At 45.5% G+C, this 12,046-nt stretch overlaps 1 protein-coding gene across 6 annotated transcripts in view; it reads left to right on the plus strand.

The window, feature by feature from the left end:
• trrap (transformation/transcription domain-associated protein) overlaps positions 1–11,440 on the plus strand; it is an 83,706-nt gene extending 72,266 nt beyond the window's left edge. For all 6 annotated transcript variants that reach the window (XM_064950469.1, XM_064950472.1, XM_064950471.1 and 3 more), the window contains 6 exons: positions 2,621–2,846; positions 2,942–3,159; positions 5,271–5,455; positions 5,603–5,806; positions 9,974–10,168; positions 11,113–11,440. In XM_064950469.1, coding sequence (XP_064806541.1) covers positions 2,621–2,846; positions 2,942–3,159; positions 5,271–5,455; positions 5,603–5,806; positions 9,974–10,168; positions 11,113–11,397 — 1,313 coding nt within the window. In that variant the 3' untranslated portion in view covers positions 11,398–11,440. The remainder of the gene's footprint in view (positions 1–2,620; positions 2,847–2,941; positions 3,160–5,270; positions 5,456–5,602; positions 5,807–9,973; positions 10,169–11,112) is intronic.
• The last annotated feature ends 606 nt before the right edge of the window (positions 11,441–12,046 follow it).

Consider the following 12,046-nt stretch of genomic DNA (forward strand, 5'->3'; position numbering starts at 1 on the left):
GTCCGTTTATCTCTCGTATGCATGTATTTGTGCATGTTAGTCAGCGACCCATGAGACAGACCCTCATCCTCCTGAGTATTTATTTATATTCTACTTAGGAATGCAACAGACAGACAGGTGCAGACTGGCCCACGTCGAGACATTTCTAAAAAAATAAAAAATAAAAAAATAGTACGTTAACCCCCAGGTTTAACCACAGTTCAGTTCCCTGGCCACTGGTTTAAACTAAGAATCTCTGCTGCAACCTCCAACTCCTTCCCTGTATCCACACAACTCTCCTTTCTCTCCTCTGGCTCTCTTCTCAACACTGTATGACTGAGTACACACACACAGAGCTGCTCATTCTCTGGCCTCCCTCTGTTCCCCCTCTTTTCCACTTCTGTTTTCCCCTCCACCAGACTGGAGAGGCTAGCTGAGCTAATGTGTCTGGCTAAGGTACTGCATGTTGACTGGAGAGGGAGAGGGGGCCAGAGAATAGAGAGCGAGAGAATGAAAATAAAATAGAGTAATGGAGAAATTGAAAATTAGGAACACGAGCCTATGAGAGAGATGGAAAGCAGTAGAAGGGGAGCGTGTGGCATTCATTCATGTTACCAGATGTGTGGGTACTGGGTGCCAGCTGTGTTGGCTCGGCCAGGCGTCACCGGAGCTCCGACTCACAGGGTGCCTGCCGTCGCTCCCCAGCTGTACCCACGCCAACCGAGCGCCGCAGAGAAACCCGACAAGCCTCCGGAGCGGAACAAACAGGGTTTACAGCCCCGCACTTCTGCTGCTGCCGAGCAGCCAACCTCGCTGCGTTACCCGCTCCCTCCCTCGCTTTCCCTGGGTTTGTGGGCCGGAAAATCTGTGTTTATGTGCGCACACATAACATTAGTCAGAGGGGACTGGGGGGGGCAGGCATTCAAATCCAATTATGGGGAATGCTCTTTGCACGAGGTACTGTTTTCTAAATGGATTCACTCCAAAGCTCTCTGCTTGTCAGATCCCTGGAAAAAAATATTTTAAATAACTTCACTGTTCACAGCAGCCAGCGCATGTTTTCAGCTACAATATTTTCACCTTTCTCTGTCAGGCTCTCAAAGTACAGTACATTGGCCACATGGCATGTGAATGCTCTTGAGTTTTTCAAACAATTTTCACACTGAAATAACTTTTCTGTAAAAGGACATTTTACTTGGCTATGAGAAACACTCGGATAGGATTTTGTCTGATGGGTTGTGCAGGTGAACATACAGGAATAAGTCTCCCTGCACTGAATCTACCGGACTCTAAACATTTTCTATTTTTATCAATAACAAATATAGCAGTTCAACACACAATCACACCAGTAGCCTTCTGCACCGCTGTTGTTGTATGAGACTGATTGGCTCTGAGGTCCAGACAGCCAACCAGTGGCCATCCAGCCGTTACATCTATTGCTGAACAAACCACTGAGTATAACTCACCTGAGACTTCCTGCTGCTGCGATAAAGTCTAGGGGCTATTTATAGAGACGGACCACCGACCACTGTGGTTCTCTGGTTATGAGGGGGAGGGGGGGAGCAGGGAGAGGGCAGTGAAACAGGGAGAGTTACATGCCTCCTAGTGTTCCAGTCTCCGGTCAGTGAGAAGGTAGCTGTTTTAGGAGACTATGGATCAGAGAGAAGGGGGCTTGTTGTTCACAGAAGCATGAGATGATTGATCAGCGGTCAGTGAAAAAAGGAGCTGAAATAGCCCTCCTCCTTACTTCTGCTCTGACTCAGATTCTACTATATGGCCAAGCTCCAATGTGTCAATGTGTTATATTTTCAGCTCTCCTATTATTTCCTATTTTTACATCATAAAACAATTGAGATGGTAATGAATTCTTGTAAAATGAAGACAGCCACAGTTCATGTATTCTATTTGTAGGTTATATATACTTTTATGCTGCTGAATCATTGGCAATTCAATAAGACTAGCCTAATTCACCGTTTCCCCTAGGCTAGCAAACACCAAGCAGGTAAAATGGATGCTACGAAGGAACATTGGATTTAAAAGTTTTTTTTTTAAAGTGTAAGAGTTCACTCCGAAAGAGGTTTGAAATGGCAAGGCCTTTCATTCTCTGATACACTTTCATGGTTTCATGACAACAAGCAGAGCACAACAGGCTTGTAATAATGGAGCAGGTTTGTACCTGTTTGCTAAAGATGTCCTGGGGCCATCACCGTGGCTCCCTTTCTGCTTGCACCTTTTGTTCTACCGTTCCCTCCCAAGAATATGCACAATGTCAGTTGTGTCTTGAATATGAAATGTACACCCTTGTGATTGTATCAGTAGACTAGCTCCATGGGGGACTGGGTGGAAAACGTACAGCACTTTGGTTGATATGGCAACGAAGCGCTTATTTCTGCCTCTTTCGCATTGGTTCTTTTCAGTCTCAGCTTTGCTGTCATTGGTCAGTTATCTTATTGCCTTATTTCCATCTGTCAATCTGACCATTTTTGATTTCTCTTTGACCCTTAATAGATAAACCATTTGGACCCAAACTTTGAATTTCATAGTTGTCAGTCTAGGCTTTGGTGTTGGCTTCCTTCTAATCTAACAGGTTGTCTACCTCCACTTAATAATAACCTCCTGCTGGTCATCTGTCTCCATGCAGACTTTGACTTCAGCGTGCCTGGCTCCATGAAGCTCCACAACCTCATCTCTAAGCTCAAGAAGTGGATCAAGATCCTGGAGGCCAAGACCAAGCAGCTGCCCAAGTTCTTCCTAATCGAGGAGAAGTGCCGCTTCCTTAGCAACTTCTCAGCCCAGACTGCCGAGGTGGAGATCCCTGGGGAGTTCCTCATGCCCAAACCCACACACTATTACATCAAGATTGCACGGTGAGGAGGGTGCACGTTTATATAGAAAGTATGTGCACACAAGTGTTACACATCCATTACCTCCAGGTACTAACTGTGTGTCGCGTTTCCTTCAGGTTCATGCCCAGAGTGGAGATAGTCCAGAAACACAACACGGCAGCACGACGTCTCTACATCAGAGGTCACAATGGGAAGATCTACCCCTACTTGGTGATGAACGATGCCTGTCTGACTGAGTCCCGCAGGGAGGAGAGGGTCCTGCAGCTACTGAGGCTGCTCAACCCCTGTCTGGAGAAGAGGAAGGAGACCACCAAGAGACACCTCTTCTTTACTGGTATGATACACACTGGGCTAGCTCTCTCCACCGTCTCTAGTCTCAAACCACCAAGAGACACCTCTTCTTTACTGGTATGTCACACATTGGGCTAGCTCTCTCCACAGTCTCTAGTCTCAGACCATCAAGAGACACCTCTTCTTTACTGGTATGATACACACTGGGCTAGCTCTCTCCACCGTCTCTAGTCTCAGACCACCAAGAAACACCTCTTCTTTACTGGTATGTCACACACTGGGCTAGCTCTCTCCACCGTCTCTAGTCTCAGACCACCAAGAGACACATTATTCCTGGGACAACTCTGGACTATTGTTTTACGTCTGTCTGGTCTCTCCTTCTGTCCTCTGCTCTTTCATTTATCATTCTACAGGTCTGTCTGGTCTCTCCTTCCCTTTCCTCTCTGACTCTGCTCTTTCATATATCATTCTACAGGTCTGTTTCTCTCATTTTCTTCTTGGCAGGCCAGTTTTTTTGACAGGCAGTCTAAAATCTCCTCTCTGTGTATCTTGGGCTCTCAACCCAGGAATAGAGAATTCAAGGAGTGAGTAGAAATGTCAAGTGTAGCTCAGTCTAAACTGTTTTTCCAAGGGCATGTCTATACAGTCCGATAAGGCAGGCGGGTGATGTTTAAATCCTAGCAACCTCTTTAGTTGTACTGTACATGTGGTTTTCTTTAAAGAAAAATATGGCAGAGGAGAGAGGAATGGGAGAAATGAAATTGAGGTGAATTGTCGACATGTGTCAGGGCAGAGAATGTCAGTGAGTGAATGAAATAAGATGCAAGGTTATTCCCACGGGAGGCTGGCTGGGAGATTGAATCTAAATTGCCTTTGGGTGATTGATTTATCAGTATTATGGTGAACCACTTCCAGGTCAGAGGTCAAGGGCATCCTCATGGGGGGGCTACATTCTTCTGGTCTGATGACCTAAAGAAGTGCATTTCAAAATAGAATAAGAGGGCTCATGTCTTTCCTTTCATCTGATCTGAAGAGATGGGATAGACATTTAGAGAGACTGAGTATACAAAACTTTAGGAACACCTTCCCAATATTGAGTTGCACAACCACTTTTGCCGTCAGAACAGCGTCAGTTCATTGGGGCCTGGACTCTACAAGGTGTCGAAAGCATTCCACAGGGCTACTGGCCCATGTTGACTCCAATGCTTCCCACAGTTGTGTCAAGTTGGCTGGATGTTCTTTGGGTGGTGGACCATTATTGTTAAACAAGGGAAACTGTTGCATGTGAAAAACCCAATAGCGTTGCAGTTCTCAACACACTCAAACCTATGCGCCTGGCACCTACTACCATACCATGTGCAAAGGCACTTAAAACTTGTCTTGCCCATTCACCCTCTGAATGGCACACATGCACAATTCATGTCTCAAGCCTTAAAAATCCTTTAACCCGTCTCCTCTCCTTCATCTACACTGAAGTGGATTTAACACGTGACTTCTATAAGGGATAATAGCTTTTACCTGGTCAGTCTGTCATGGAAAAAGCAGGTGTTCTTAATGTTTTGTACACTCATTGTAAATTAGATAGATGGGTTATACAATAGAGGGGGATGGGAGACTCGCTCGCTCTCTCTCACAATCCCATTGTATACACAATTTCCTTTCCTGTCCTCCCCCAGTTTTCCTTCCATCCAGATGTTTGCCCACTCTCCCTCTCAGCGACTGATTGGGTTGTTTAAGAGGGAATGTGGACTTCTGTGGTCCCTCTACTCATTCCCTCTAAGTGAAATGTGTTCGGTTGGTGGTTTACCATGTTATGTAAATGTTTCCGTGGGTGTGATTTACATTCCAGGTTCTGTCCTCTGAACCTCTAGTAACCCTAGTGTTACCTCTTGTGTTGACACATCTTAGGTCAGATATGTAGACCTGTTGTGCAGTGTTGGGTGTACTAGTTTACTTTACACAGTGTATTGAAATGAAGATGGCTTGTTTTGCCTTGGAAAATGTAGATGTTTAGTATTGCAATGTTGTATTGAGGTGGCTTTCTCTCTCCCTCTCTCGTCCTCCAAGGTTAGGTTGTATACAGTGTATGGATGTGTGTAATCAGTTTACCATGTTATTAAATTGTGCTTACTCTCCCCCTTCATATCTCTCCAGTCCCCAGAGTGGTAGCTGTGTCTCCTCAGATGCGTCTGGTAGAGGACAACCCATCATCTCTGTCTCTGGTGGAGATCTATAAGCAACGCTGTGCCAAGAAAGGCATTGAGCACGACAACCCCATCTCACGCTACTACGACCGCCTGGCTACTGTACAGGCTAGAGGCACACAGGCCAGCCACCAGGTACTGTCTGGAACATACGCATGGAGACACACATACAACGACCGTCTGGCTACTGTACAGACCAGTGGCACACTGGCCAGCCACCAGGTACTGTCTGGAACACACAGACACACTCCCTCTGACTCTAACCTCCCCTGTCCCGACCAGGTACTTCGTGACATTCTGAAGGAGGTGCAGGGGAACATGGTACCTCGCAGCATGCTGAGGGAGTGGGCGTTACACACCTTCCCCAACGCTACAGACTACTGGACCTTCAGAAAGATGTTCACCATCCAGCTGTCTCTCATCGGCCTGGCTGAATTCATGTTACACCTCAACCGCCTCAACCCTGAGATGCTGCAAATAGCACAGGTAGGGGGAGAGCGACGAGCACACACACCTGGACATACACACTCAGACACGTGCATGCACACACACTAGGGCTTGGTGACATCATATCACGATTTTTCAAATCTTGATGGTATTTTATGCCTTTTAATAATAAGAGCTCTGAATATGCTTTATGGGTAGTTCATGATCCCAGGGTGGCAACACATACATTCTAAATGATTTCAATGGGTCTTTCTCCATTCTGATTGTTTTATACTGTTCAATCCAACTTCATTTCCACACTGCCACACAGGGCTGCATGATATTGGCAAAAAACCTAGGCCTAGTTAATTGGTGAACTGTTGGAGTCATAGAAATATAATGATAAACTATAGTTTATATGTAGTGGGCAGCGCCTTGATACACTGTTTTGACATGACAACGAATGAATAAGCCAGGGAGGAATTATTGAGAGGGTAGGAAGCAAAGTGTTGGTCAGTGTTTCCAGGGGACCCTAATTCGATGTTACATTACATGTTTTCTTACCTTATGTAGCTAGCGAACATTAATGCTTTGCCTAGTCCTCTCTGATTTAGAAGTTATCGTGATTGAGCAACTGCTCTCCATTGAGTGACAAGGGCAGGGCATGCAGCAGGAAAGGGACAAAGCTGTGAATGGTCTGAGAGACAAGGCAAGAAGGGCATTCTATGCCATCAAAAGGAACATAAATTTCAACATACCAATTAGGATTTGGCTAAAAATACTTGAATCAGTCATAGAGCCCTTTATGGTTGTGAGGTCTGGGGTCCGCTCACCAACCAAGACTTCACAAAATGGGACAAACACCAAATTGAGACTCTGCATGCAGAATTCTGCAAAAATATCCTCCGTGTACAACGTAGAACACCAAATAATGCATGCAGAGCAGAATTAGGCCGATACCCACTAATTATCAAAATCCAGAAAAGAGCTGTTAAATTCTATAACCACCTAAAAGGAAGCGATTCCCAAACCTTCCACAACAAAGCCATCACCTACAGAGAGATGAACCTGGAGAAGAGTCCCCTAAGCAAGCTGGTCCTGGGGCTCTGTTCAAACACACCCCACAGAGCCCCATGACAGCAGCACAATTATACCCAACCAAATCATGAGAAAACAAAAAGATAATTACTTGACACATTGGAAAGAATTAACAAAAAAACAGAGCAAACTAGAATGCTATTTGGCCCTACACAGAGAGTACACAGCGGCAGAATACCTGACCACTGTGACTGACCCAAAATTAAGGAAAGCTTTGACTATGTACAGACTCAGCGAGCATAGCCTTGCTATTGAGAAAGGCCGCCGTAGGCAGACATGGCTCTCAAGAGAAGACAGGCTATGTGCTCACTGCCCACAAAATGAGGTGGAAACTGAGCTGCACTTCCTAACCTCCTGCCCAATGTATGACCATATTAGAGAGACATATTTCCCTCAGATTACACAGATCCACAAAGAATTCGAAAACAAATCTAATTTTGAAAAACTCCCATATCTACTGGGTGAAATTCCACAGTGTACCATCAGAGCAGCAAGATTTGTGACCTGTTGCCACGAGAAAAGGGCAACCAGTGAAGAACACGCACCATTGTAAATACAACCCATATCTATGCTTATTTATTTTATCTTGTGTCCTTTACCATTTGTACATTGTAAAAACACTGTATATTTAATATAATATGACATTTGTAATGTCTTTATTGTTTTGAAACTTCTGTATGTGTGATGTCTACTGTTAATTTTTATTGCTTATTTCACTTTATATATTATCTACCTTACTTGCTTTGGCAATGTTAACACATGTTACCCATGCCAATAAAGCCCCTTGAATTGAAAGACTACTCGAGAAGCAAACAGCTAACTATAAAAATGGACATTACATTCGCCGGAGTTTCATATCACATTTTTACAAACCAGACATTGAAATACCGTTATGGAATGAAAAGTCAAAAAAATTAAACTGGTCCGTTCATTTCTCCCGGTATATAGTAAAATATGGTTTACCGCCCAACCCTAACACACAGAGATAAACGCATACTCACACTCATAAAAGCGTGCACACACACCTAACCCAGCCAAGGACACGTGGGGAAGGGAATTTGAAGCAGTCTGTCAAAGGAGGATTCATGTCAAGGAGACTAATTCAGTATGGAGATGTTCCTCCTTAGATTCATTAGAGATGCGCATCGCTCTGACTGGTAATATGCATGACTTCCTCTCTATGACATCAATGCAGCCCTGTCAGTCAGTGAGCCTCTATGGGACGATGCTGTTTTGACAGTCAGTCTTATTCCGACTCTTTGCTCTGCTATCAGAAACCATTCAATATAAAGAGCCCAGAGTGTGTTGCACCAGAGCAGTGGTACACGCACGCACGGTCCTTTCGGAGGGCAGAGAGTATATCTCTGTCATTATTAAAGATGATTGTGTGGAACAGACGGACAGCCTCCTCTCCTTTCCCCTCTCCTCTTCTATGATCTGCTGACAGGCGTTTCACTGGGCAGCTAAGCGGACGCATTAAGCCCCCTCTCTGCCTGTTCCACGCCATAGATCCCATTAGCCACAGGCAGGATTACACGCACGCGCCCACGCGCACACTGACACCAGCATATCAAGGACATTACTGACATGTGTAACCACTAGCCTAGCCCCAATAAACACCCCAATAACCCCATATTTTACCCCTAGAATAGTCAGCTTTTCTAACAGTGCATTGAGCTGGTTTGGCCTCTGCCTGCCCCCATCCTCAGAGTATGGATTGTAATGTCACCTCCCTCGTATTGTTGACTCAGTCTATTGATACAGCGTCAACGTGGATTAGCAGTCACCTGTTAATGTGTTATTATTCAGGACCCTGCCTCAGTCCGGAGCCAGAGAAGTTTCTCTCTGAGCTTCTCTGATCCTCCGGGGGTCTAGCGTCTAACCCTGTTGGGGAAAAAAACCTCAAATGAAATGCTTTTGCCGTAAAGCTGTCATAAGCACACTCACTTTCTCCCATAAACATCTTATCTTCCCAGAATGCTCTTTGCTCTTCATACAGGTCCCTGTTTACACAAACGCAGGCTTAAAGACAAAGTCCTGCTGTATATACTTAACTCGACAGAGAAAGAGGGATGGAGGGATTATGGATGTGCTTGGGGTGATATGTTTTATGGTGCTCTGTCTACGGCAGATCAATAAAAGCAGCCATTTTGTAGTTAAACACTTTACTGGAAGGCAGCTGTATCCTGTCCATGGGTTCTATACAGGAGAAACATGTCCATAGAGAATACCGCAGGAGAATGTTTATAGATGACTTGTCTTAGTGATTGTACACGGTGGAATCCAGACTGGAATCTACAGTGCATTCAAAGTTTTCAGACCCCTTGACTTTTTGCACATTTTGTTAGGTAACAGCCGTATTCTAAAATGGATGAAATTGTCGTCGTCCCACATCAATCTACACATAATACCCCACAATGACAAAGAAAACACAGGTTTTTAGACATTTGCAAATGTTTTTGTTGAAATATCACATTTTACATCAGTATTCAGAACCTTTACTCTGTACTTTGTTGATGCACCTTTGTCAGCAATTACAGCCTTGAGTCTTCTTGGGTATGACGCTACAAGCATGGCACACCTGTATTTGGGGAGTTTCTCTGCAGATCCGCTCAAGCTCTGTCAGGTTGGATGGGGAGCGTTGCTGCACAGCTATTTTTAGGTCTCTCTAGAGATGTTCGATCATGTTCAAGTCTGGGATCTGGCTGGGCCACTCAAGGACATTCAGAGATATGTCCCGAAGCCACTTCTGCATTGTCTTGCCTGTGTGCTGAGGGTTGTTGTCCTGTTAGACTGGGGCGAAGGTACACCTGAGGTCCTGAGCTCTGGAGCAGGTTTTCATCAAAGACTTTGCTCAATTAATCTTTCCCTCGATCCTGACTAGGCTCCCAGTCCCTGCTGCTGAAGAACATCCCCACGGCATGATGCTAAATCTGTTTCTTGCTTTGTCATTATGGAGTATTGTGTGTAGATTGACGAGGAACATTTTTAATTTAATCCATTTTAGAATAAGGCTGTAATTAACAAATGTGGAAACAGTTTACAAATGCACTCTGAGGCAATATCAGGAAGTGTAGAGACACACACACACACACTGATCCTAACCGTTATACTTCTCTCCTCCAACAGGACACGGGGAAGCTGAATGTGTCTTACTTCCGCTTCGACATCAACGATGCCACTGGTGATCTGGACGCCAACCGGCCCGTGCCCTTCCGTCTGACGCCCAACATCTCAGAGTTCCTGACCACCATCGGCGTCTCTGGCCCCCTCACCGCCTCCATGATCGCTGTGGCACGCTGCTTTGCTCAACCAAACTTCAAGGTAAGCACACACACCTGTTGTACAACAGCAAATTACTTTCATGGTTTGTTAGCTATGTTTATTGGACAAAAATAATGAATCGGCATATCACAGTTTAAATTGAAGTCATGGTTGGTGAGAATTATCCTTTACATTGGTAGACTACGACTGTGCACCGCGTAGAACTCACTGGTAGAACCATACACTTGAATTAAGTTTAAAGTGTGAGCGGACTCAATTCTTGTCTTAATTTAGACACTATAATTCTTGATGGATGTTATTCTGTGTGGGTGTTTTACATCCCACAAATGTAAACTTGGAGGGAAATTCACTGAGGCGTATCAAAACAAAAACAACAGCCTCTCGGCCTCAGTCCCAGCTGTGGCAGGAGGAGGGCTGTATATCTATGTTGGTCCTGTAATGATAGGGCATCAGGCAGGGAGCTATATGTCTATGTATAGCTTCATCCTTGTAGCTATAGCCAGAGAGGGGCTGCTTCCTTCAGGAGGTGAACAAACTGGGATGTTGAAGACGGGGCTTTTGGATGGAGGGCGTGCAGCGATGCGCGCACACAGAGATCTAGAAATACACACACAGAGCTGGAGATGTATCCCAGAGGCCACTGCTTTCTTTGGTGGGGGGGCAGAGCGGTGGTTACACATACTTACTGGGAGAGGAGACTGTTGTTCTGACCAGCAGGCCCTCAACACACCATAAAGTGAAGACCGAGTACCCAGCTAGGTGGTTAGCTAGTATTGTGGTCTCTGTATGGTTTATATGGCTCATGTGTCGAGCCCTACCCAAAATGGTGAGTTAACAATACATAGTGGTTTCACAGTATCTCATGGTTCCTGAATTGGTATCAATTCATAGTTCGGTTCCCATAAATAGTCTTGCTAGAGTGCAAGATGCATTTAGCTGCTCCCCATCATTCTCTGTTCTCTCCTCTCCTTCTCCCCCACTAGGTGGATGGCATCCTGAAGGCGGTGCTCCGTGACGAGATCATCGCGTGGCACAAGAAGACCCAGGAGGACACGTCCATGCCCTTGTCCCCAGCAGGCCAGCCTGAGAACATGGACTCCCAGCAGCTAGTGTCCCTGGTGCAGAAGGCTGTGACGGCCATCATGACCAGGCTCCACAACCTGGCCCAGTTCGAGGGAGGGGAGTCAAAGGTCAACACCCTGGTGGCTGCTGCCAACAGCCTGGACAACCTCTGTCGCATGGACCCTGCCTGGCACCCCTGGCTATAAGGGGGGGAGAGGAGATGCCTGGCAGCTCTGGTTGTGAGGTGGAGAAGAGATTAAGAAGACAATGGACATGATAAAACCTATGAAATGAGGGGGTTCTAATGCACATTATAAACGGGGTGGTTTGAACCCTGGATGCTGATTGACAGACAGCCGTGGTATATCAGACCGAATACCACGGGTATGACAAAATATTTATTTTCACTGCCCTAATTATGTTGGTGACCAGTTTATAATAGTAATAAGACACCTCCGGGGATTGGTGGCGTATGTCCAATATACTGAACCGGCGCTACGGGTTGTATCCAAGCACGCCTCGTTGCGTCATGCCTAAACTGCCCTAGCTGTGGTATTTTGGCCATATACCACACCCCCTCGGGCCTTATTGCTTATGCTGCTCACACAACCATAAGATGTCATCATTGGCCACTGAATAGCGTGACAGGCGCCTTTCACTATTGAGCCACAGAAAAGAGGAAATCATAAGATGTAAACTGGAAGTGAAGAAAATGCTTTTGTCATGTAGAAATGGTTCTGTCAGGTATTATTTTTGAAGAGGGCTTCCTGGTCTCAAGTTGAAAGGATGCAGCGATTTACTGTAGCAAGCAAACGAAGCACGGGAACGATGTAGCGAAGTTGAGTGCTGCAGAAC

The sequence above is a fragment of the Oncorhynchus masou genome, chromosome 31 (assembly GCF_036934945.1).
Source record: "Oncorhynchus masou masou isolate Uvic2021 chromosome 31, UVic_Omas_1.1, whole genome shotgun sequence".
NCBI classification, from domain to species: Eukaryota; Metazoa; Chordata; class Actinopteri; order Salmoniformes; family Salmonidae; genus Oncorhynchus; species Oncorhynchus masou.